General features: G+C 40.5%; 1 protein-coding gene across 10 annotated transcripts in view; it reads left to right on the top strand.

Moving 5' to 3' along the window:
• Positions 1-23160, top strand: part of LOC115060064 (calcium-activated potassium channel subunit alpha-1) — a 72931-nt gene that overhangs the window by 12410 nt on the left and 37361 nt on the right. For all 10 annotated transcript variants that reach the window (XM_029527885.1, XM_029527886.1, XM_029527891.1 and 7 more), the window contains exons 3-5: positions 13726-13787; positions 18903-18996; positions 19074-19185. In XM_029527885.1, the coding sequence (XP_029383745.1) occupies positions 13726-13787; positions 18903-18996; positions 19074-19185 (268 nt within the window). The remainder of the gene's footprint in view (positions 1-13725; positions 13788-18902; positions 18997-19073; positions 19186-23160) is intronic.

Raw genomic sequence — 23160 nt, forward strand, 5'->3', positions numbered from 1 at the left:
CAGCGATTATATATGATGACTGCAATTATCTGCTCTGGCAGGTTAGACAGCATGAAGAACAATTCACTTTAAGGTCACCAGCTGTCAAATAAAAGCTTCGAAGCCCATTCAGTTGTCGAGGATTACCAAGGTCAGTATGTGGCGACATCCTATTGGATGACTGGGTGAAGAAATTGTCTTCTGATTTGACAGTTTCCAATTTTTGATGTCACCTGGTAGCAGCTGCAGGAGGAGAAAAGAGCTCAGAACAAAATTATAGGTGGGCCAGTAGGGCATTTTAATCAGGAGGACAAACTCACCTCCTCCTCTTCCTCCTGAGAGAGGCTTGGTGAGCAATGGGAAATGTAGCACTACACGGAAAAGCTTTTTGTATGATGAATTACAAAAAAAAAAAAGCAAAAAAAAAAAAAAAAAAGGAAGAGCAAACACTTGTGGATGACTTGCTCCTCTCTGAGACAACCATGGCGCTCCATCAGCATAAAAGTCCCCAGAGCCATTCACAAGTCATAGAAGCACATATCCCTCACATGACTGAGCGTTTTCCTTTAGTGCTGCTTCATCACCACGTTTTCCACAAAAGGATTCAGACATCATTGACCGCACTTGCCCTTTTCTTAACATTCCCAGATGACCCTTGGCTTCAGATTAGGACAGATAGTCTACTGATATGTTTGCAGCCTGGCGGCAAAGACGCAAGAGCGTTTGCCACCTGTGGATTCTGGTGCCAGGGGGCTCGTGTGTGACTTTCACCACAGATATTGCATTAGAGTGAACAACGTGGCAGCGTCACTCGGCTCGCCACCCGTCTCTAAGTCTGCTGCTATTTTCGGGTGACAGCAGCTGCCAGGCCTGTTTTGTCAGGGCCTTCCAGAAGGAAACAATACCGTGTGAGAGCGAAGTTGTTTTCCTGCTTTTTCGGATCTGACAGTCATCTTTCTGCCAATTTTATTTTTCCACCTTTTTATGTAGTTCATTCTTTTGTATTTTTTAATTTCTGTGATGCTGCTTTAACATGCAAATTTCCCCATTGAGAAATTAATAATGATTATTACATTATCTTCTGAGGTCATATCTGTCTGCAGTCAGTACAATAAAGTGCATCTCAATATATCAGAGGATGTGGGTCAGTGCATTAAAGTCAAGAGAAGTCCATGATGTTATTAGACCATCATGCTCCTGTTTGAGTAAATAAAATGCAGCATCTTACCTGAATTCATGCAGGTTTCAGAATTTCAATGGAGATGGTTGAGCCATGTTGTTCGCTGGTTTGATGTGTGTCGTGTCTGGAGTCTGTCAAAATTCATAGCATCATTAATATTTGCCCTGAGTGCAGCATGCAGACAAATCTGAATGTCACTTTGACACATTTATTTGAGGTTGTCTTGACCAGTGACCATCTGTGCCTGCAGAGGCTACAGATTGGGTGTTGCTTGATCCCGAACTCTGCACTCTCTGGGCCAAATTCTTGCAGCAATCATGCAATTAGTTTTGGACGCCACCAAGTATCGGCTGTGATAATTGCCATCCCCCCAGAGATAGAGGGGGGTTGTTTCTAATTTGGAGCTACTCTTGGCCATCACATTTTCAGGAGGATCTAATTTGGCATAAACACTGGGCATAGTATAATTCATTTGGTGTAGTAGCGTCATATTCAGGGAGAAGGGTTGTGTGATAGCATCCAATCCAAAATCCACTTCATGAGCAACTGCATGATAGAAATTCATAATCATCACAAATTCAGCTCTCCAGATTTCACAGAAAATTAGGAGCTATACAATGACCAAGTATCATTGTAGGATTGGAGCTCATGTAGTCCTTAAAACTCATCACATCCTTCTCTTCCCTCTCTCTCGCTCAGAAGTCAGATTACTTGCATTTACCATCAAACAGGCTTTTTGTTGGCAAGTTCAGTTAAATAAATTAGTCGCCCACTTAGCTAAAAGGAATAGTTGAAGGTTAATAGATGGTGTCGCTCATGAGGTTATAATTTTGAAAGTTCGTGTAAAGTTTAGCCTTCACTCGGACCATTAAATTGCAATCAAATCGTCTCTGACTGAGAAATATGAGTCCAATCACATCTCAGAACTGTCCTACTGCAGATGGTCCGGCCTCTGAGGTCACATCCTCCATCCCCTCAACCTTAAAAAATGCATGTGGCTGCTACAGTTACAGTGTGTCTACCCTCCTAAGGCATAGAACATGATTTACAACACGAGAGGAATTTCCATGACCATTGTTAGCACAGGGCAGAGTTTTTTTTTCTCTCAGCGACGACCCCTCCTCTCTGAAGAGAGCTGCCTGAGAGGTGAGTCATCACTTGCTCGCCAATCACACTCTGTCAAGGACATTTTTCCTCTCACACTGGAGAACCTTTTTTTTTTTTTTTTTTTTTTTTTGGCATAAATATCTTCTGTCTTTTTTTTTTTTTTTTTTTTTTATGTCAGCTTCCTATAGCCAACTTTTTCTTGTTTGTCTCCGCAAAAGGCAAGAGAATTACAAACTCGTATTTCAGCTGAAACAGACCCAGCAAGAGGCCCGGAGAGAAGACATTACCATCCCCTCCCATCCTAAGCTCTTTATGCCTCCCTGTGAGAGTGGTTGGGCTGCTTCCAGAATGGCTTAAATCACGGCTAAGCCACTGTGGGATTTGGGGTTCTACGCTACATGTTTTGATTGTCCGTTTTTTTTTTTTTTTTTTTTTATATAAAATACTGCTGCATGCTGCAGTGGAATAAGTTTGTCTCTTATTTATAAGAGCGCAGAACATGCTGCTGTGATCCAATGAAAGATTGTTGGATCCAGCCTGTGATATGACAAACGTATAAATAGTGAAGAGATTCGCAAATAAACCTTCAGGTCGTGCGAGTAGCACGATGCAGAGTGAGACGTTGGAACGGGCTTGACCCAAACTGTTCAAGGAAAGCAGCGTTGATGTCACAGCTCAGATCGGATCAGATCGCTCACTACGCACAGTGACCAGTGTCAAACAAACAGAGCATCAGGTTTCACTCTGAGGGTAGTTACAGTGCAACCTATTCAACACGACACACAAACTGAGCACTTGTGTGGAGCTGCCAAGGGTTTAAGGGAGGATCGAGTTTCCAAGTGCTTTAACTCCTTTTTTTTTTTTTTTAATGCCTTTGCAATAATGCAAATGGATAGAAGCCAAATTTCTGGTTTTTAAGCGGCCAAATTGGTTCTGTGTTTAATTACTAACGGGCCACATTGATGTTTCAGTAAAAACCAAATCAGCATCAACTGTTTGTATCTCATTTTAAATCATCTTTAAATTTAAAAATGTTTTATTTTTTTTTTAATTACGGACCTGGTTTACTTCCAGAGGAAACTTCAGCCAGGCTGAAACAGTGAATAAATAGGAGAATTACCTAATAGTTGAGTGTTAGTCAACACTTTAGTCATAGCAGTAAAGACAATGGCAGCAAAAGCAACACAAGACAAAAGAGCAGCACCAACCTGTTATTTGTCATATGACTTCGCTGCCGTCTTTCCGGCGTTGGCCTCCTGCATGAATGGGTAATTTCTCAGAGCTTTTATGGCTCACAGCAGGGCCGATCCAGTATGCTGACTGAAACAGTGAGTAATGGTCATGTATGAAGGCTCGTTATATATCACTTTGTCTTTTTAGTTAAAGGTTTTGCCAAAAATACTCTGCATCGCTTTTTCAATGATGGCTCTTCTGGGCAGATATAAACACTTTCCTTTTCACCGCTGCTATCTAGACGTGCACAAGATGTTTCAAAACAGCAGCATCAGACCTTAATGAGCTGCAGTTTATGCAAATCAAATGAACTTCAACTGTGCTCATTTACATCTTTAGTCTTAGTAAATACCAGGGTAAATTGAAAACGTTGTTATGTGGCCCTGATTACTGCAGAAATGTCACCCTCTCAATGTTGAGGGATACTTTTGCATTTGAAAAACAGAATCACCAGCTGGGTGAAATACTTGCGCAGTTGGAAGCCTCTTTTGCAAAAGTCAAACATAGTCGAAGTCGCTTTGTGCAAACTTTCCGGCTACTGAGTTTGATATTGAGCTCACACCCCAAACTTGGAACGTGTTCTCTCAAGGGAACACGTCTTTCTTTGTACGATGATCGGGATGGTGTCATGAATTTTTCATCCAAATAGGAAAAAAGGTCGCTTACCTCAGATTTCACATGTTGTGCAAAGAGTTTTAACGATCTGGAGTGTTGCGCTGAAATGATCCATTGTACATTCAGCACCAGTCGAGCCTTCTCAGCAGACCTCTATGAATCACTGCTTTCATGGCTTTAATCCACTTTTCCATCTTCCATCTGCTGCTGTTGTCCATATATGTCCATGGAAATGTAGTTTTTAAATACACAACATGCAGAGTTTATTTTTACTAATTACACCCAGCTGATGAGCATAGCCTTCAAAATAATATTTTTCTTTTTTATCTGAGCCAGCATTCAGAAAGCTTTGAGCCCATTCCTGTATCTTCTGTATCTTCTCCTTTTTTTTTTTTTTTTTTCTTTTATTGAGTGCTAACAAAAGCCTGCAGGAGCCTGTAACTCCATGCTGTTTGTTCTGAACTTCACTGAGCAGCCCAGATTAGAGTTTGGTGTGTTGATGATGGGTCACGAACTGAATCTGGAAATGTGTGCGGCTGCAGATGCCCTGCGGCCTCCTCCTCAGGCCTGTACTGCTTTCTGTTAACAGCAGCCTCCATTTTTCCTCGGTGGCACCCATTGCACCAAAACAGCAAGACGCCTTTATTGATTTATTTTTTTCCAGATTTCTCACATTTGCACGTTCAGATCGCGACACATTCAAAGAAAATATTTACACTAAAACCATAAATCAATGTGCATCAAGCTGCCACATGCTGTAATTTGGACCAGCTGTTAGTAAAGGTTACAGGTTATTTTTGACCCACCGTTTTCAACACCAGACTGTTGGTTAAAATGGTGTTAATACACATGCTCTCACAATGTGTCTCACAAAATATAAGATCAAAAGTAGCCCACTGAATGATTATATGTAAAGATAAAAAAAATGTCCTTGCCTTACTTCACTTGTTGAACCATGTGATATAGAAATATGTGCTTGGTTTAAAAAAAAAAAAAAAAAAAAGGAAGAGGGATGTCTTGAATTATACACCTTTGATCATCATTATTTATTTATTTTATTTTATTTTATTTATTTTTTTTCAGGCAGAATCTCCTGCAAGGAAACAAAACTCAAATAAGCCACAAGGAACTTGCCTCTAATGTCACCCACATTAAATAATCAAACAATCAGTTCAAACTCTTCAGACAGTGTCAAGTACCGTTTATATCAACTGCATACCCGTCATGAATGAAGTAATGAAGTGGAACACGGACAAAATAGTTTGTGTTCCAATGCATTTGTTATTTTGTGTGTTTTTCCCGTGCTTGTGTACCTCATCCTGTAGAGTAAATAACAAATGTGTGACAGTGAGGGACTAGATTTGGGATGCAGTGGGAGATATAAGGGGTTTTCATAAAACAACGGACGATTCTCAGCAGAGTGATGTCGACATTAGTTGTTTAGCCTTTCTATTCCCATTTTATTTTTGTAACTGTTTTGTTTTGTGTTGGCTTTAAACGTTTTGGTCCAACATGGACAAAGGAGTTCGTATTTTTTAAAGACACGAATAAATCCAATCAAACAGTTTTTTTTTTTTTTTTTTTTTTTTTTTTTTTGGTTTTGGGAGTGGGTCAGGCTTTTTGTAAAGTCCCCTTTTGTCTTGGGGAAAATGGCACATAAAACTTGTGAAATTAACGGTGTCTGAACAAATTGTATCCTGTGTAGCTGCGCTAAATTGCCTGCACATTCTGCTGCTGGTTTCATGTAGATGTGAATGGATCCACACTTGGGGATTTAGCGTTACCGCTGAAAAGCAGGTCTATCCCTTTGGAAACGCTGTAATGCTGATAGTGATCCCTAATGATGTGGAAGCAGCTGCATGCGGCTCCACGGGAAGCCTGCAAGACAAAGGAATAAAATGCTTTTATTGACAAGATGAGAGAGAAATCCCTTAAACCCTCCGCTTTTACTCCTCAGCGTGAAAGTCAAAGGCACAAAAGAGAAGCCGCTGATGAAGCTCTGTTAAGGAGAATGTACTGAATGCACCATTTCTGCTTTCATCCTGGGAAATATTCTGAATGATGCAGTGCAGACCTGAATATTACATCCAGCTGCTCCAGACATGCACTGGGTCTGTAAAGGTTCTCAGGAAGAATTGTTCACATCGTATTCACGCTTCATATTGTGCTGTAGTATCCCCCCCAATCTATAATTTAGTGGTGCATTAATGAAATTACTATCCACATCTGTCACTGTTGTATTTGTCATTAAAGCATGGCATGGAGAAAAAAGAAAAACAAATGCAAGGGGTCATGTCAGTGGTCCAATAAAATTAGATCCAGGGAGTCCAGTTCCAGCAACATGGATGTTTCCAAATTATGAGACATGGCCCTCCCAGGAATGTGTGAGCGCAGAGGTGTGAAATAAAGACAATGCTCGAGATGAAACGGACAGCTGTTGGCTCAGGTTGTAAAAACCACAGGAAACGAGTTGCTCAAATTAATCTTGCTCCTTTTTGAGTCATGAATCTAAACATACAGACACAAGACATTCCTTTAGATTCCTTGTGACCTGATGTTAATATCTGCGATGTCCACTGAGGATTGAGAAGTTTCCCTGAATGCTAAATCATAGAAAAGACACAACTCAGAGCTACAAAACTTGGCTGGCAGCCATTATGTTTTAAAGTTTCCTTCAGCATTAATGCCATTGAATAATTGTTGGCTAGACATCCATTGGTACATTTCAAACGGGAAATACCAATAACTTCTACAACTAACATGATTATTTCCCAAAAGCAGAAAGTAAAACAAAACTAATCAGAACCTTTTTCATGTTTCAGTCCTGAGGCACAGAAGCCAGGCCTCGTGGTACCAGACCCGGCTGAAGGGTTTATCAGAGATTTATAATAACCTGTAGGCAGGATCACAGTGATAATGACTTTACCTTTCCGAGCAGTTGTTGCCCTTGACAGTCCATTTGACTCACCAACACAATGAAATGATTCATTTCTAACTTCGGTTCCTTCTGTCCATGTGTTAACACCAGTTCTGTTTAAAGTTGTTTCACCATCGGTGCCAGCGACGGGTGCGCTCAGCGGAGCTGAACTCATTTCACATCAGCAAGGTGAAAAGATACTGAGGACGGTGCGTCATTCTTTATATTATGTTTATGGCTAGTTTGTTTTAATGTGATACTCGAGTTGATAAAATAGAACATTAAGTTAATATCTTGGGTTGTTTTTTTTGGGCTTACTGCCACTACTGCAGAATTTGTGTTCTCTTTGCTCATATCTCGCCACATTTGAGGACCACTTAACGACAAAACTTTTTGATTCAACATGGCCGTTGAGTCGCTCTGCTGATGCTGATGAGTCGACTGTCCTTGCTAAGCCGACCCAGAGGATGGAGGAACGACTCTGCCAGGGTCACTGATCCTGCGGCTAGCAACCCAACAAATTGAACGGAACCAGCTCCCCGTCCTTCAACTTCGCCTCAGCCGTGAATCACCAGATTGTCAAAACAGCTTGGCCATGATCGGCGTGACACGTGGCGACTTCATTTATTACCACACATGTCTGGGGATTGTATAATATTTCTCATCCTCCTGCTGCTGTCGTCAGTGACTGTAGCCTCTTATGCAATCTGATTGTTATCTTGTCGAATGATGAGTAATGTCACACTTTCTGCCAACCTGCGATGTAGGTTTTCAATTAGATCTGATGCATTTTCTCAATGCAGTACTGTGGGTGAAACTTTCTGCTCTAATAAATCACCTCAGCTGAGTCCAGCCCACTATTTCTGGGGATCTTTTCAAGAGGAAACTTGCATAGACAGCTGTCAGTCAAGTATGTGCTGGTGATATCCTAATAACAGCTACAGCAAGGAAATCCAAAACACAATTGTAAAAGATACATTTTTAAAGTTTTCTTCTTCAGCTGAGTCAGTTTACCAGAGCCTGTTTGCTGCGTCTGGGGGGGGGGGGAAGTAAAGTTATGGGCTGTAAAAACAAAACAAGCTAAAAAGGAGTACTAATCTTGTGTTAGTTTCACATCATGAATAACACATTTCACATTATTACGAACGTATTTGCTGTTAGACGTGTTAATATTGAAGTGGTGCAGATTTATGACTGCCTCAGTTGATGCAGAAATGGGGCACAACATAACTGATGTTTTGTTTGTCAAAGTGAAAAACAAATTATGGTAAGGGATGTTTCTTTCTGGGATCATCCATTTGCATTTATTAGTTCATTTATTGATTTTTGAAGCTGTTGTGGTTTTTCCCCTTTGAACAGGAAAGAAAACCAACTTTCCCCTGGTGATGTGTTTTGGACCGTTTAGTCTTGATATTTTGTTCAGACAGATGAAGCTGAAGACTGTTTAGGAAACACATGCTGGGAAGGTTATATTAAGATCCTGCTTGAGCACGCTGCCAGACTTCAGGGGCACCGTCCAAGACCCCATTAGTATGCATGTTGAGTTTTTGCCTGTCGCCACAAGAACGGGACACATGCAGATACAGCCAGTGAGGGCAAGTCTGAGCTGAACAGGGACGCAGTCGTCTCTAAAAGGCCCTGTCATTTTACAGGCAAAGCTTATGTTCACGTGTAGAAGAGATGATCTGTTTATCATTCAATCCACACACACGCACACGTAGATTTAGATATTATATGATCCAAAGAAGAAAGGGGGGATTTTTCCTCCTTACGTCTTTTGTTCCTTAATCACTTCATCTCTTCCTTTTTTCTAACTTTCTTCTTTTTGTGCTTTGCCTTTAATAGCTTTTTTTTTTTTTCATTTCTCATTTGCTTCTCTTCTCATAAATGCTCCAGCAGGTAACTGCAAGACACTGAACTGGGTCACCGAGCGGAAATAAACTGCATCACGTATTAAATATTATATTGTATTGATCAGTGCAGCTCCACGATTTTGCTGCCTTCGTTCAAAAATAACCACAAGCTTAGCGCACAAAACGCCATTAAATAATTGTTTACCCTCTTCAGCAAAGGCTTGTAATTCTGATTGACAATACCTGACTCACACTGAGCAGTGCAATCTGGATTATCATTTTAGCCGTAATTATGTTGTCCTTTGTGAGGCCAGCGAAGTGCTTTGTGCGTCGTCTAAATGCTCAAAATGAAGAGTTGAGAGCCATCAGAAGGTCAGTGTGAGGTCCGTGGGCTTGATCGTCGTCATGCTGGCAGCCAGTACTCCTTTCCTAAACCGTCAAACAATAACAGCATTAGCCTGAAATCACAGAGCTGAAGTGTTGCGTCACGTGTCACGGTTGTCCTGCCAGCTTTAAACGACCTGCAGTTCAACACTAATGACCCCGTAAATGTCTCAGATGTTAATTCGGTGACTGCCAGGGCTGCAGTCCATCACTTTTATGGCTGTTGTTGTAAATATGCTAATTTACTGTTAACATCCAAGGCGAAGGATAAACTGCAAGAGCGCTGTAAACAAAGCCAAGTTAGGGAGCACAGCAGTGATGACCAAGGCGTCTCCTGTGATTCAAGATCCATTTATAGGTTATTGTTGTGGTGAAGTTAATGGACAGTGTCTGAAAAATGCAAAGAATTTCTGATCACAATGTTGAGTCAGTTCAGTTGTTTTATTTTCTGCATGAGTGCAACAAGTCAATTTTCAGATCTGAGAAATAATTTCCGTCGATGGCTGAGTATCACTTTTCTTCTTCTTCCAAAGAACAAAAAAGGGCATTCAGTTGTCCTGCAATTCATGTTGCAGAGTGTCATTGTGTGGAAGCCGCCTGATTAATCAATATGCCATTTGAGGACAGACAGATGGCTCGGCTAGATTTCTTCAACATCCTCGGGTCATTTTATTTTGGAAAGCGCTGTGTTCTCAGTGAAAAACATGCTGAAGGTCAGACAGTAACGCCGAGCCAGGGACTCCTGCTCCCACGAACATTTCAGTTGAACACGGTCAAAGTGAGTGATGCTTGAACGTGATGTGACACAGATGGAGCCCAGAGTGGACATGTTCAACTCAACAAAGACGGTCAGTTGGCAGCACACACAAATCCCCGGCAGCCCAAAAATGAGAGCTTTGATCCCTCTGTGAACTCGGGCTTTAAGGAAATATGGAACAAAGTGAGCCCTGGTTCTCCTGAATCCTGTTCTAGCAGCTCACGGAGTAACACCACCTCCCACTGCAGAACTGGTAAAACATGTCTCTACCTTAACTGAATCTCAAGCGAACCGCTGCAGTATGCTTTTTAACACACCGATGATTATATTTACTATATTTGCACTTGTCTAAAACTCCAGTACTGATCCATTTAGTTTTTCCTTGTACCAGTATTGCATTTTGAAAGCCTCGGAATGTTACATTAAAAGCATCCTTGGCTCCTAATGTGTGATATTGTAAATATTTTTTTTTCCTCTGTGTCTCCTCCTGTGTCTTGACTCAACTACAAAAGTAAGAGTGCACTCGCTCCTGACAGTAAAAGTTCCCGTCTCTTGGCAGCTTATTCAAGCTGGCCGATGATGACTCACTCTTGAGGAAGAGTGGAACGGCATGAGTGGGTTTTCTGCTGTTTGCAGGCTGACTTGTGAATACGTGCCAGTGCAAACTGTTGGGCAGTGATTTGCTCAACCTCACAGACAGGACCGTTGGTAATATTATGATCTCTTTTGAGAGTTGTTCCTATTTTTATATGCATATGAATCAGATGGAGCTTTTCTCAGGCAAGAAATTATTGTGACATTTACACTTCAGTCATAGTTGCTGACTTTCTGTTGTTAAGACCTGAGCCAGGTTTTTTTAGACATGATCACTGCTGGATATGACTCCTGAAGGACTTATTTAAAGAAAATGAGGTCCATGTATGCTTCAAAAACAGACACTTCTTGCAGAGCCTGACAACTTGAATATCATTTGGATATTTATTTATTTATTTATTTATTTATTTATTTATTTATTTTTTTGCTTGTCTTGGACTTTCCCTTAACGAGACGTGACTTGAGAATTTCTCTGCCAGACTTGAAACTTGACTCTTACTTGCCTGAAATAGCTCAAGAATTCAAAAAACTTTTCTTGAGTAGTTCTGGAAATTACTCGTTACTTGCTTTAAGACCTTGAAGACCAGACTTGAAAGTTGACTTGGACTTGTTTCAATTTCCTTTAGACGTCAGATATTATTTCCACCTCAACTTCACCTTGTGAGGCAACTGAGTTTCTCACAATCAAAAATCCAACTTTCCACGCTCTATGTTAACTTGTTTCAGAGCGATCGGGGTCCTACAAGGTCCTGTTAATTTACTGGCAGCTTGAAGTGAGTGCTTGTTAACAGCGATGCTGCCTGCGGTAACTAGAAACTTTTATAGCATCACTTGTACGGAACTAGACAGATTTTCTCTTGAAAGCAGAGCAAAGGACAGCACTTAAGTCTTTTCACAGTGGAAAAGATGTCTCCACTCTTTTCCCAGTTTACTTTGAAAAGAGTTTGATTTACCCAGATGATCTGTTGGGGAAGGGGGTGAACATAATTAGACGCAGAATCTGATTGGCTGAAATTATCCTGGGCTAGGCCGTTTATCCAAGTGTTTGTTGAGAACACCAAATCTTCCCATATGGATCTCAGTAATAAACCAACAGACTGGTTTCAAAAAGTTTGGTTGCATGTGGCATGTCAGGTAAACTTCAGTCTCACAAAAAAAGTATTTTCTCTTTTTTACAGAGATTTTTTAAGTGTCCCCTTTCCTGCAGGGAACAACTGGTATAAGGACATCTTAGTTTTTGTTGGCAGATGGCCGATGCATCATTATCCTTCGACTGAGATATATGATGAATGCCGCTGCTGTCACCTCATTGACAAACCCGGCCGTGAGTGGCCTCTTTTTTTGCTTCAGCCAGTGTGTTTTATTCACAGCCATCATCGAATCTCCCTCTGTCGTCGGCATTAGCATTTCTAAGGTTGCACCAACATTGTCTCCGCGTTCTAAACTGGGATTGTCAGAGGCATAAAGAGATTTCCTGGCTCTCAAAGAGGACGGGTCGATTAAAAATGCACGCGGGAGCTTTTTGTCATTACAGAGCCATCAGTGGTTGGAGGCCGACAATACAATTTCAGATCATGGAAATGAATTAGGCTGCGCTCATTCATTATGGATGCCCAATGGCTTCTTGTTCAGGATGGCCATTGTGTCATTTCTAAATAGATGAAAGGGTAGGCAGGTAGGGTCGCAGATAGCCCGGGAGTGCATTTCAGGATGTTAAACATTTGTTCTGCTGTCTGGCAGAAGCCTTTCAGTTCTTATCTGTGTCTCTCTGGGTCGGGGCCTCGTCTACATTAACACTGGCTTTTAAAGCATTACATTAGGATGCACATTTCAACGAGCTGCGGTGCTTTTTAACTTCTTAGTATCAATTGATGATGCTGTAAAATTATGATGTTTAAAGACTTAAAAAGGTCAGTCTCTTGAAATGCAAAATGGCCAAGAACATGTTGGGTAAAAGCTGCCCTGCAAAATATGAAATGTATAAATGTGATGAAGCTTAGTTGCTTTTTAGCCTATTTAATAAAAAGTATGCTCTAGTTAGGTAACAGAAATTTGTCTTCTGCCCTCGAGTTGTGAAAACACAAACACAACATAAGAGCAGTCTCTTTTTGAATGTTACTGTGTGATTCTCAGTGGCGGTTGTGTTGTCAGGTGAGAACTCGGGTTGTTTATTGATTGAAATGGAGGCGCAGTCACCCCGAGCTCTGTTTGTCCTCAAACTATCTGGGCGTGCTGATTGTTAAGTCCTTGTTTAAGAGTTTGTGCTTGCAGTTTGTTCTGATTTTCGGTGTCGGTAGGGACAGTGATTAAGGTTGATCTGAGCTCCATCAGTGTCAGAGCTGTCATCCGACGCCTTTGTTTGCTAACGTCCTTCGATCTCGTGTTTATTACCCTGAAACCTGCCTTGCAGTCTTCCAGCCTGTCTGTCGCCTTACTCCAGCATCTCCCCCGCTGCAGAAAGGCAGAGTGACGGGATAAAAGCGATGCCCTGGTTTTTATTGTCATGCTGCTCCGCTGTGGCCACCAAAGCTTCAGGCTCAGTCGTATCGCTGCTTGTTTGTGTCTGTGAAAGGATTCTGTCACCTCGCCCACTCTTCCACTGCCAATTTACATGATGAGCTGAGCTCTTGTGTGTATTTATTTACACTGTCAGACATACAGTAACTGAAGAGGCTGTTTATGACACTGCTGTTCCAAACTATGACTTTCTTTTTGGCGTATATAACACATTTATAAAGAGATGAAGAGATTTAGCAAGATCAAAGTCTATATGTTTATTAATAAGTACCCTGAAACCCATTTCAATAAATTAACTTGTCTGTTCAAGTTTGAACTTTCAAAGTTTATGAAGACAAACTTTTAAAGCTGCAGCTAAGATTTATTTTCGTTATCAATGAATCTGATGACTATTCTGCCAACAAATTAATCAATTGATGAATAATTTGTCTATGAGTTTGTTCTAATGTCTTGAAGAATCTTTTTTTGTGCTACATATGATTTCAGTGTTGAACCAGTTTACTTTCTTCTTTAATTTCTGTTGAGGGTTGAAGATCAAACATCTGCTGCTTCTGTAGCTCTAACCAGTTTGTTTTTGTCTTCTCTACAGGTTGTTCTGGTGTTTGCTCTCAGCATTGGGGCCCTCGTAATATACTTCATTGATTCCTCTGAGTAAGTTTCTTTTTTCTTCTCTTTTTTAAAAACTGATTATTAGTTTGAATGAGAGGTACTTTTATAATTTTCTCAGAATCCAGAGTGAGAAAGTTGCTCTCAGACCAAAATGTTTTCTTTGCCCAAAAGGTCAGAGCGGGAGTGAATCCTCATAGATGGTTGGAAAATAGATGGATGAAAATTAAAAATTTATCAAAGAGCTCCTTGAATCTCTCCCAAATCCTGCTGTCCTTGTCCGCTGAGTATTTAAGACCAGAGCTTACAGTGGCATTACTAAAAAAAATACTCGAGTACTAGTGAAAATATTGCCATTTGCTAATTACACAATTAGTGATATTGCAGTCTAGATCAATCAATAACATCTTGCGAATGAAATGATATTTCTTCAGGTGTAAAGGTTCAGTGTAAAATTGCCTCAGTTTCCAAAGTGTATGATTTAGACTCCTCTCAGAAACCTCAGCTATTAACTGATCACCCTCATAAATCCTCATTTAGCAGAGCTTTAATAACACTGAGTGCTCTGTGCTCTTTATAGTGCAGTTTATGGTATTTGAGAACACACCTACATGATGGCTGTTTTTTTTATTTGCATTTACATTATATATTACGTTCACTCAGTTAGTCGCCACTTTTATCCGATCGCTTTCAGGGTAAACTGCTTTGAGCTTGCTTTATCTCTGTAATGAAAAGATCGAACTGTAAAACAAGCAGGAAAGACCAAAGTTCCTGGTTAGAACAATCGCCATCACTTATCAAACCAGCCGAAGCGGAAAAAACCTTTTAGCTTCATGTGCAACAGTATGCTGTTACTGCAACATGGTGGTGTTTGGACAGGATGTGTCATTAAGATGTAGGGCGAAATATAGCAGGATAAAAGCTTTTATCGAGCCCAAAGAGAGTCCCCAATGGGAATAATGTTAAGGCGGAGAGAAAGTGGGCTATAAAGTCATGTAATCTGTCTCGTGGCCCTGGTGGCAGGCATTCAGGTTATTTTTTTTATTTCATAACACCGCGTACAGCTAAAGGCTTGACATGCTCTGATGTGGTTTTGTGAGCATGATCTCGTTTCATTATCCGGACAAGCTCAGGTAGAGTTACATCCCTACCAATGCCATCTGTGGCCCCGATACCTTTTCACCTGATGAAAAAGACCTTTGACCTCTGTCCTTAGCCTTTCACACTTATGAAATGGCATTGCTAGGCACGCAATGAGGAAGAACCCGTTTGGTGTATTATTAATCTTACAAAGCTCCTTTTCAGGTCTTTCTATTATTCAGACGGCAGCTTTTCACTCCCTGACAACCAAAAGCTCAGTACTTAAGGTCAAAAAGCAGCCGGTTAGTGCTCTCTTGGAGACTGTAACAGATATAGCCCTTCCTGTAATTAGTCATGTGGGGCTGCAGGGGCTGTTATATGACGGACAGGCTAACCTGGCTGGAAGCAACAAAGTGACATTCCCATTTACCAACCCACTTAGATTCATCGTAAAAAGCTGCACAGAGACGACCGAGCCAGTTAGGCAGAAAGTTCTGCTTTGGCAGAGCTTTCGCTGTCTTACCAAGTTCCACATCATTTGTAAGTCAGGACAAACGTGGAAAGTGTCACACTGTTCTCTCTTTGATCGCCGTTAAAACCGAAATGGTGACTAGAACTTCAACAGCGAGCGTTGAATCAGTTGTGCCAATACTCAGTCGTTTCTCAATGTGCAGGCAGACACGTAGTCTTGATTAATTGTATCTTGTGTAATCTTGAATCAGATATTCATTAATGACAGCTGTTTCATTCACTTACTTCTTCCACACCGAGGGGACAGAAAGAATCCCAAAGAAACTGAAAACAACTTAAATGTGCAATAATTGTCTTTTCTGGCCAGCAGTCATCCAGCAGTTATCCTCCACTTAGAGTGGGATTTATGGCTTTCTAGTTTAGAGTGAAGAGTCCAACGTTCACCTTCATTTTCCCCTGCTCTTGGTCTGTGTTAGACACTGAAGGAAATGTCCGGCACTTAAGCTGCTAAAAGCTCCACTCTGTTGTGTCACCATTTAAAGATTTTTGCCACTTGGGAAGCAGCATAGTAAGAACGAAATATCCTCTTCTTATTACTTTGTAAAGAAAACAGTTATTTAGACATGCAACAGAAGCAGAGCGACATCATGCAGATGAACACAAGTCAATGTTCAAGCACTGTTTTGGTCTCCACCTGCTCTTGAAAAGAAAATACCTGCCGTTAAGCTGCTAGGCGTTACACTGTCTTCATTGGCTAACTGCTAACTATATTCATCTGCCTTTTATTTTTGAGCAGATGGGGAGTTTTAGAAGAGCACTGCTTGTATTTTGGGAAAAGTATGAGCCAAAAGGCAAAGCTTGTAAGTTGTGTGATGGTGTTTTTTCTTCCAATCATTTGATTCATTCTTAGTATCTAAGCAATACTGATTAATTGGACCTTTAAAACAAGATTTTTGAACTGCAGACCTCAGGCAAAATTCTCATGTTAAGACATTAAGACTGTCGGATCATTGGGAAGGGGAAAAAAAACAAAATCTGTTGTATTGGAAAGAAAATATTCCTCAAATGAAGGTAACAAAAAACTTCTGAATGATCTGTTTATCCTTAAGGTCATTCTTCACACTCAGTGGATTCAGCTTTTGTTCCAGTATTTGTTCAAGGTTATCAACTCTCACAGGAATCATGTTCACTCCCTCTGACAACATCACTGGTCAGTCCTATTTAATGTGAGCCTGAACGGAATGAGGAAGGGAGAGCAGAGCGACTGTGGACGTGGAGGATTTGTGATCCAGAACAGGCTTAGACCTCATCCACACCATGCATATTGGAACTCAATTATTTATCACTGCAGGTCTGTCTCTGCTATATGGTCTGTCACCCTGCTATGACAGGGATTTGCCAGGCTGGCATGTCATTACCGTGAATGAGGACAGATTCTATTCGACATGCACAGACTATTTTTAAAGGTGCCAAAGAGAAGACTGATTCTTTTCCCCCGTCTTGTTGTTGTAGCTTCTCAGAAAAACAAAGTTATGTAGAGAAGCTGAATCTAATAATTGAATGAAAGTCTCAACTGAAGTCGAAAAGGAGGCAGAATACAAAGCTCCAAAAGCTCTTTGTGTTGTTCCATCTAAACTGTCCTTACTCCACACATGTATCCTTATTTTGAGCCTCAAATCATAAAAGAAAAATGTCAAAGGAACCTTTAAAATCATACAAATCTGTTGTGACATATAGTTTATATAAATTATAAATATAATTGTTATAATGAACAGTTATTCTATTTGTGGGTGAAAATACAACAGAGGAACCAAAGGAACTAAACAGTTTGTATTCCTTTTTCCAGAGGAAGTGTGCGTATATTGTGCATATAACTAAAAATATTCACGCATTCAGATTGAACAATTCCCAGATTCTACGAATGTAACTGATGAACTGTGAGCTCCACGTGAGAAATGAATAATTTTGTGTTTCCTTTGGTAAGTTACGCTCAGTGTATTCACCAGCGGTGCTCCTTTCTAACCATATTTTACCAAAATGCAGAGGAAAAGCAAGTCCGCCTTGCGCTCAGCGATTCTAGCATGCTGAGGATTTCTATAAATACCGGCTTGATTAAACTCAGGACGTGTAAAGCCTCCTGCCTCATCACGGTGCCGAGCTCTTCAACATCAGCTGAGTCAGTGCTGTGCATCAGATCACTTCAAAATAATCCTGAGGTTTTTTTTAATGTCACCTCATGGACAGTATTTTATCAAAGAGAGTTTAGTCTCTCCTTTTTTTTTATGTAACAAAAGCAATTTGCTTTAATCCGAGTGGTATTAAACTGCACAGGGGGATGGAAGCCATCGGGTGGTATCCTGCAGGTCGAGGAATGACACTGAAGCATGAAAACTGATATGTGAGAGGGATTTACTTGACACTAACTGGCTGGACGTGAATCCCAAACCTAGAAGGAGAACAAAAGGACGCAGTATCTTTGTGCTCCTTTGTCAAAATCTCAAGTCACAATTTTATTTTTTTTTTAAATCAGTATTTCATTGATGGTTTCATCTAAAGTATCCAACATAAGAAAAAAAAAAAAAAAAAAAAGAAGGAAAAATGTAGTGAACTGATTTGAACTGTGTGTTTTGTCTGACCAACAATCCAAAACCAAACACTATAAAATCTCTAATCTCCAAACCTGGAACTAATGACTTCTTTTTTTTTTTGACTTAAGTAACTTTTCCAACGAATCAAATATCAAAGTTTTTTGATTTCATCGACTAATCCTTCACCGCTAACACAATTAATCTTTCACTGTTTCCATCATAAAAAGCTTATGTTGTATTTGAATTCATGTGAATGATTCATTCTAATAGAAATCTCTTCTACACTGACGTCAGTAACTCTCCTTCTGCAGCACTTTAAGTTTTGAATGTGTGATTAATATTTTGGGAGGCTACTTTGTAGCTTCCTGGTCATGAATTTTAGTAAACGATCAAACTAACCTATTAATTCACATTTACATGGTTAATTATTTCTCTTTATTTGAATTCTTGGTGCCAGATACAAGCTTTTTGAGGGTGAGACTTCACTACATTGCTAGCATTTGCTTTGGCTGCCTGATTTCATTAAAGAAGACGTGAACCCTGCATGCATTTAACCCTTAAACTACTGCCTTGGCTCTGCATTTCCATCATGTTGACTTAACATGGAACTGAAATGTCTGTCTGTGAAATGGGAAATGCAGGCCTGAAAGGAAAACGACACCGTTTTCACGATGTTATCGTGCACTTTCAGAAAACGATATATTCCTCAGGCAGATTGTCTTGCGGTTATTTAAGGGTTAAACAGGTATCTCGACAGGTTATTGCTTGTGTGACAATAAATGCATGTCCTTTCTCAACAGAAAAACCATTGGAAATATCGACTATTGCACTTTCTATTTGAACACTATGTTCCTCTTCTTTTGGGAGTCTTAAAAATGCATTTTCAGGAAGAGAAGAATGCATCTTTTTGTGCTTTTTAACGAAATACTGTTGTGTAATATAGTTTTTATCAGGCATTTCCTCACTTCGCTGTCAGTTCTTGCCTTCAGACAGTGACATATTTTGTTTCTGTCTCTAATAGTCCTATCGAGTCCTGTCAGAACTTCTACCAGGACTTCACGCTGCAGATCGACATGGCATTCAACGTGTTTTTCCTGCTGTACTTCGGCCTCCGTGTAAGTAAAAAAAAGTAAGTTGTTGATTTGCCAACCTGACCGCTGCAGCACTCATCTACAACTCTCCATTCCTGCAGTTTATTGCTGCCAACGACAAGCTGTGGTTCTGGCTGGAGGTGAACTCGGTGGTGGACTTCTTCACCGTTCCTCCGGTGTTTGTATCGGTCTACCTAAACAGGAGCTGGCTCGGTAAGGATGCTCACGCTGCTGACCCGAGCGTTGAACTAATTTGTATTTCCCAGCAGCCCACGGTGCCACCCAGTGGATCCTCTGTGTCTAACAGCCAGGCATATCTGGGCACTTCACAAAAGCTGCCAAAAAGAGAGAGGTGAAAAAAAAAAAAAAAAAAAGAGGAAACTTTTTGGGGTATTTTCAGGTCATTTACTCGGGCACACCAACAATATTAGCCATATAAGTTTGATAATTTTGTCATGAAGTCAAAGTTGTGTTGGGATCTTGCATGTTATGCATGAAAACTTTGAATGATCCTCACGGTTACTGTGGCATCAGACTGAACTCTCTGCCACAGCACAGCATGACAACAGAAAAGCATGGTGACTCGAAAGCTTTCTGAGCTTTTCCTCCTCAAACATACGCTTGTGTGCATGACAGTACTATCAAATTGTATGGCTGTCGAGGGTGTGCCATCCAAACAAGCAAAAGAAGGTTGGCGTGGAAATGGCTGTGTGTTTTGGGAAGTTGACCGTGCAGCAGGTGCCGCTCACATGCCCTTCACTTCACCTGCAGTAACACAAATGAAATTATGCTCCGTACGGAAGTACGCAAATGGATTTAAAAAAAGAAAGGTGGGAGCTTGAGCGCTAGAATAGAAGTCAATCTGCTAAATGTGTGAAGCTCATCACTTGGAGAGGTCTGTGAGGAATTACAGGATTAAAGGGGATCTTTTATTTTTTCTTCATCACACATTTTTACAGACGATTTTTCTTCGCCTGTCAGCTCAGGAACAAACTTGCCGTGTGGCCAACACCAGCACCCCTCTAAGCAATGAACACACTCTACTTTGGAGCCAGAGTGACAGCTTGATCAGTACGGTTGCGTAACGTGCCTGTGTTTCCTCCGTGCTGATGTACTGTGGCGTGAAAACAGACGGAAGTGGAGGTTGCTGGTGCCATCTTGTGGAAACCACAGAAAATTGCTACCGATTTCTCACCCTTGTCAGGACACGGTCCAAAATTATTGTTAGTGTTACAAGAAACAGTTACTCATCACCGTAGTTGTCTGGTATTTGGTGCAAAGATTATTTTTGCATCAGTAAACTGGCTTTGCTCCACTGGAGAACTAAGGCTTCTTTCCTCTCCCCTCCCGTTCCCTTTTTCACTTTATATAATACAGATTTGATATATTAGTGTGAAAGAGTTTCATTTAATTCAGCCAATATTTAGTGTAAGATGGTCGAGGAGCAAAGATGGACAGTATTTTAAAATGTTTTTTATTCCTTCTTTAACCTGAAATTGATTATTGGTCAGAATCTACACAGATGACTACATTGATCATTACAAAATAATGAAAACTAGAATTATATACAGCCTTATTTTTGGTTGGGGTAAGGCTCAAGAGATTCAAAATCTTTAATTGTCACTCAATATGTTTGCCATGAAGGATGAAATTAAGATCCACAGAATAATTGAAGTAAATAAATCATGCTTAGGGTAAGCTAAGGGAAGAGGAGAAATCTAGCTGGCGTTAGTTTTTGCTGTTTTGTATATTTATGACACAGGAAGGAGTTAACCCGCCCTGTGAGATTTTTTTTTTTTTTTTTAATCTTGGCATTAGTTATAGCGCCAACCAATGATGAGAATCTGTTGTTACTTCACCCATCCTGTTGTTGTGTTGGTGTTGTTCTTTGTGGTATCCGCTCAGCAGAGCAGGACTCTCACAGCTGAACTGAACTGCCCATCTGTATATTGTTTCACAGTATCCACAATATACTTTCCTGTCGCAGAGCAGCCGAGCTCACAGTTTGTGGACTGAATTTAGATTTAGATCGACCTCCTATGAATATACATCAGTGATCACATGACAAATGGATGAAATCCATTTAGCGGCTTCAGCTGGGTGTTTTTCTTGTTGGCTCAAGTCAAAATTTGTGTTCAAATTTACAAAGAAATTCTGTTATTGAATCAAAACAATGATGGTGATGTTGGATTAATGGTGTCTAATTTAGTGTTTGGTTAAGATGAGGGTCGACAGGTGATGAAGTCTGAACCAGCTCAGCAGCTGTCAAACTATCTCCTCTGATCAGCCCTCCATATTTGACATGGCACTCAGCCAGGCTGCTGATCTGCCAATCCTGTTGTCTGAACGTTTTGACACAAACGCACACTCAGTATGTGCTGGTACTCTGTCCAGCACTCGCTGCTGCACATATGAGGAGTTGTGATCTTGATACTTTTTGATCTGGAAACAACATGCAGTGGCTACGAAACACAACAACGGGGCTTTGTTACAAAGCCTGAATTTAGAAGCTGAATCTCTGACCAGATGCGTGTGAAATACCAACGGCACGTTTATGTCTTACAGTTAATGACATATGAAGATGCGAGATAGAGGACGTCTGCCTCAGATGAAAAATTCAGATCTTGTTGGTGAACACATGTGGCAGCTTTTTTCTTTTGAAAGAGGCTTTTAGTATTAAACCATCCTAAAAAGCAAACACTCCGAGGTAGAGATTCCTAACTTGGGTGTCAGGACCCCTAAAGGTATGAAGCATCGTAGGCGGATTAATGGATTATGAGGCTTTTATGTTAGAGGGCTTTGAGTTTCCTTTTGATTCTCTGGAGGTGGTGAGTTGATAAAGGAAGGAGTTGGTGTTTTTGTTTGCATAGAGTTTTAATTTTAACCAATAATAATTAAACTCTTAACTGATGAACACACTTTTCATAGTTTTATCTGTCCTATTATGTTCCTTTCAGTATTATTAGTATGCAATTCACAAACTCTCCTATCTGTCAGGTGATTGTAGTAAATTATTGGTGACCTAAAGGTCTGACGAAATGAAGCTTTAATATTATTTAACACAATTCATTCATACTTTTTTCTCGTTGTTGCGTTTGGCTTTGGAAACCTTGACTGTACCTCTAAATATGTTTAAATGAAACAACAGCAGAAGAAAAAGCGATATTTGAACATTTACATCAACATTTCAAGCTTTTAAAATGGAAACCATTTCTGAAGAATCTTTGCTTGTAGTGGAAAGATGTAAATTTGATGCAGCACATTACTGAGAACAACAGTGATACTTTTTCAAGTTCGAATTCACATTTGAAATTGAATGGACTTTGCAGATTTAGTCAGTCAGCTGATGTGTGTTTTGTTTTTTTGTTTTTTTTTTTTCCCCTCTTTGTGGTGACATTTGTGCTGCTGCGCATTTCGTTTCAACGTCAACTACAATAGCAGTTATTACATCAGCTGTGATTAATTTAAGGATTACTGCGGAATCACTAAATCCACAGAAAAACACAATGGCTGCCAAAGCCTGTCATTTGTACATACACAGCTTTCCTGGCCGTCCTAATGACTTTGTTTTCTGCAATAAACGCTGGACAAAGATACACACTGTTCTTACCTAAGATTACAGAATGAAATTCGGTTTGACAACATCAGTGGAAGGGCAGTTGTGGGGTTGCAGAGATGGGATGTAGGTTACATGGTGAAGCCAGCTGATGGACAGACTCACTGCCTGGCCTCTTCCTTTCTCCTGATGAATCCTAAAGGAGCTTACACTCTAATATCCTGATGGGAAAAGGGTTTGCTTTAAGCTCACTGAATGCGCCTGATCACCACCAGGATGCCATGAAAGTTCGAGAATGGTGCTTCAAAAAGGAGCTGCGTCCGACGCCAACTTGTTGGATCAAAATACCAGGGAAGTGCCTGATTATTTTTTTCCCCCCTCTTCTTTTTTTCTTGGAGCAGGAGGTTCTCAGTTTTCCTACGTTGTGCGTTAAAGTGGATGCAGAACATTGAAGACGGGTGTGTGAAGCGCATTTTGAATCTGTTCTTGGAAACTTGCAAATTGTGAAAGTAAATTTCCAGACATGATTCCCACTAAGATGTTAGTGTACAGGGGGGCCGATGGAGGCACACACTCTCAGACACTTTCTAACACACGGAGACGCAAGAAATCAACCGGGGAGCTCTTCCAGA

Source organism: Echeneis naucrates, chromosome 19 (assembly GCF_900963305.1).
Source record: "Echeneis naucrates chromosome 19, fEcheNa1.1, whole genome shotgun sequence".
Lineage (NCBI taxonomy): Eukaryota > Metazoa > Chordata > Actinopteri > Carangiformes > Echeneidae > Echeneis > Echeneis naucrates.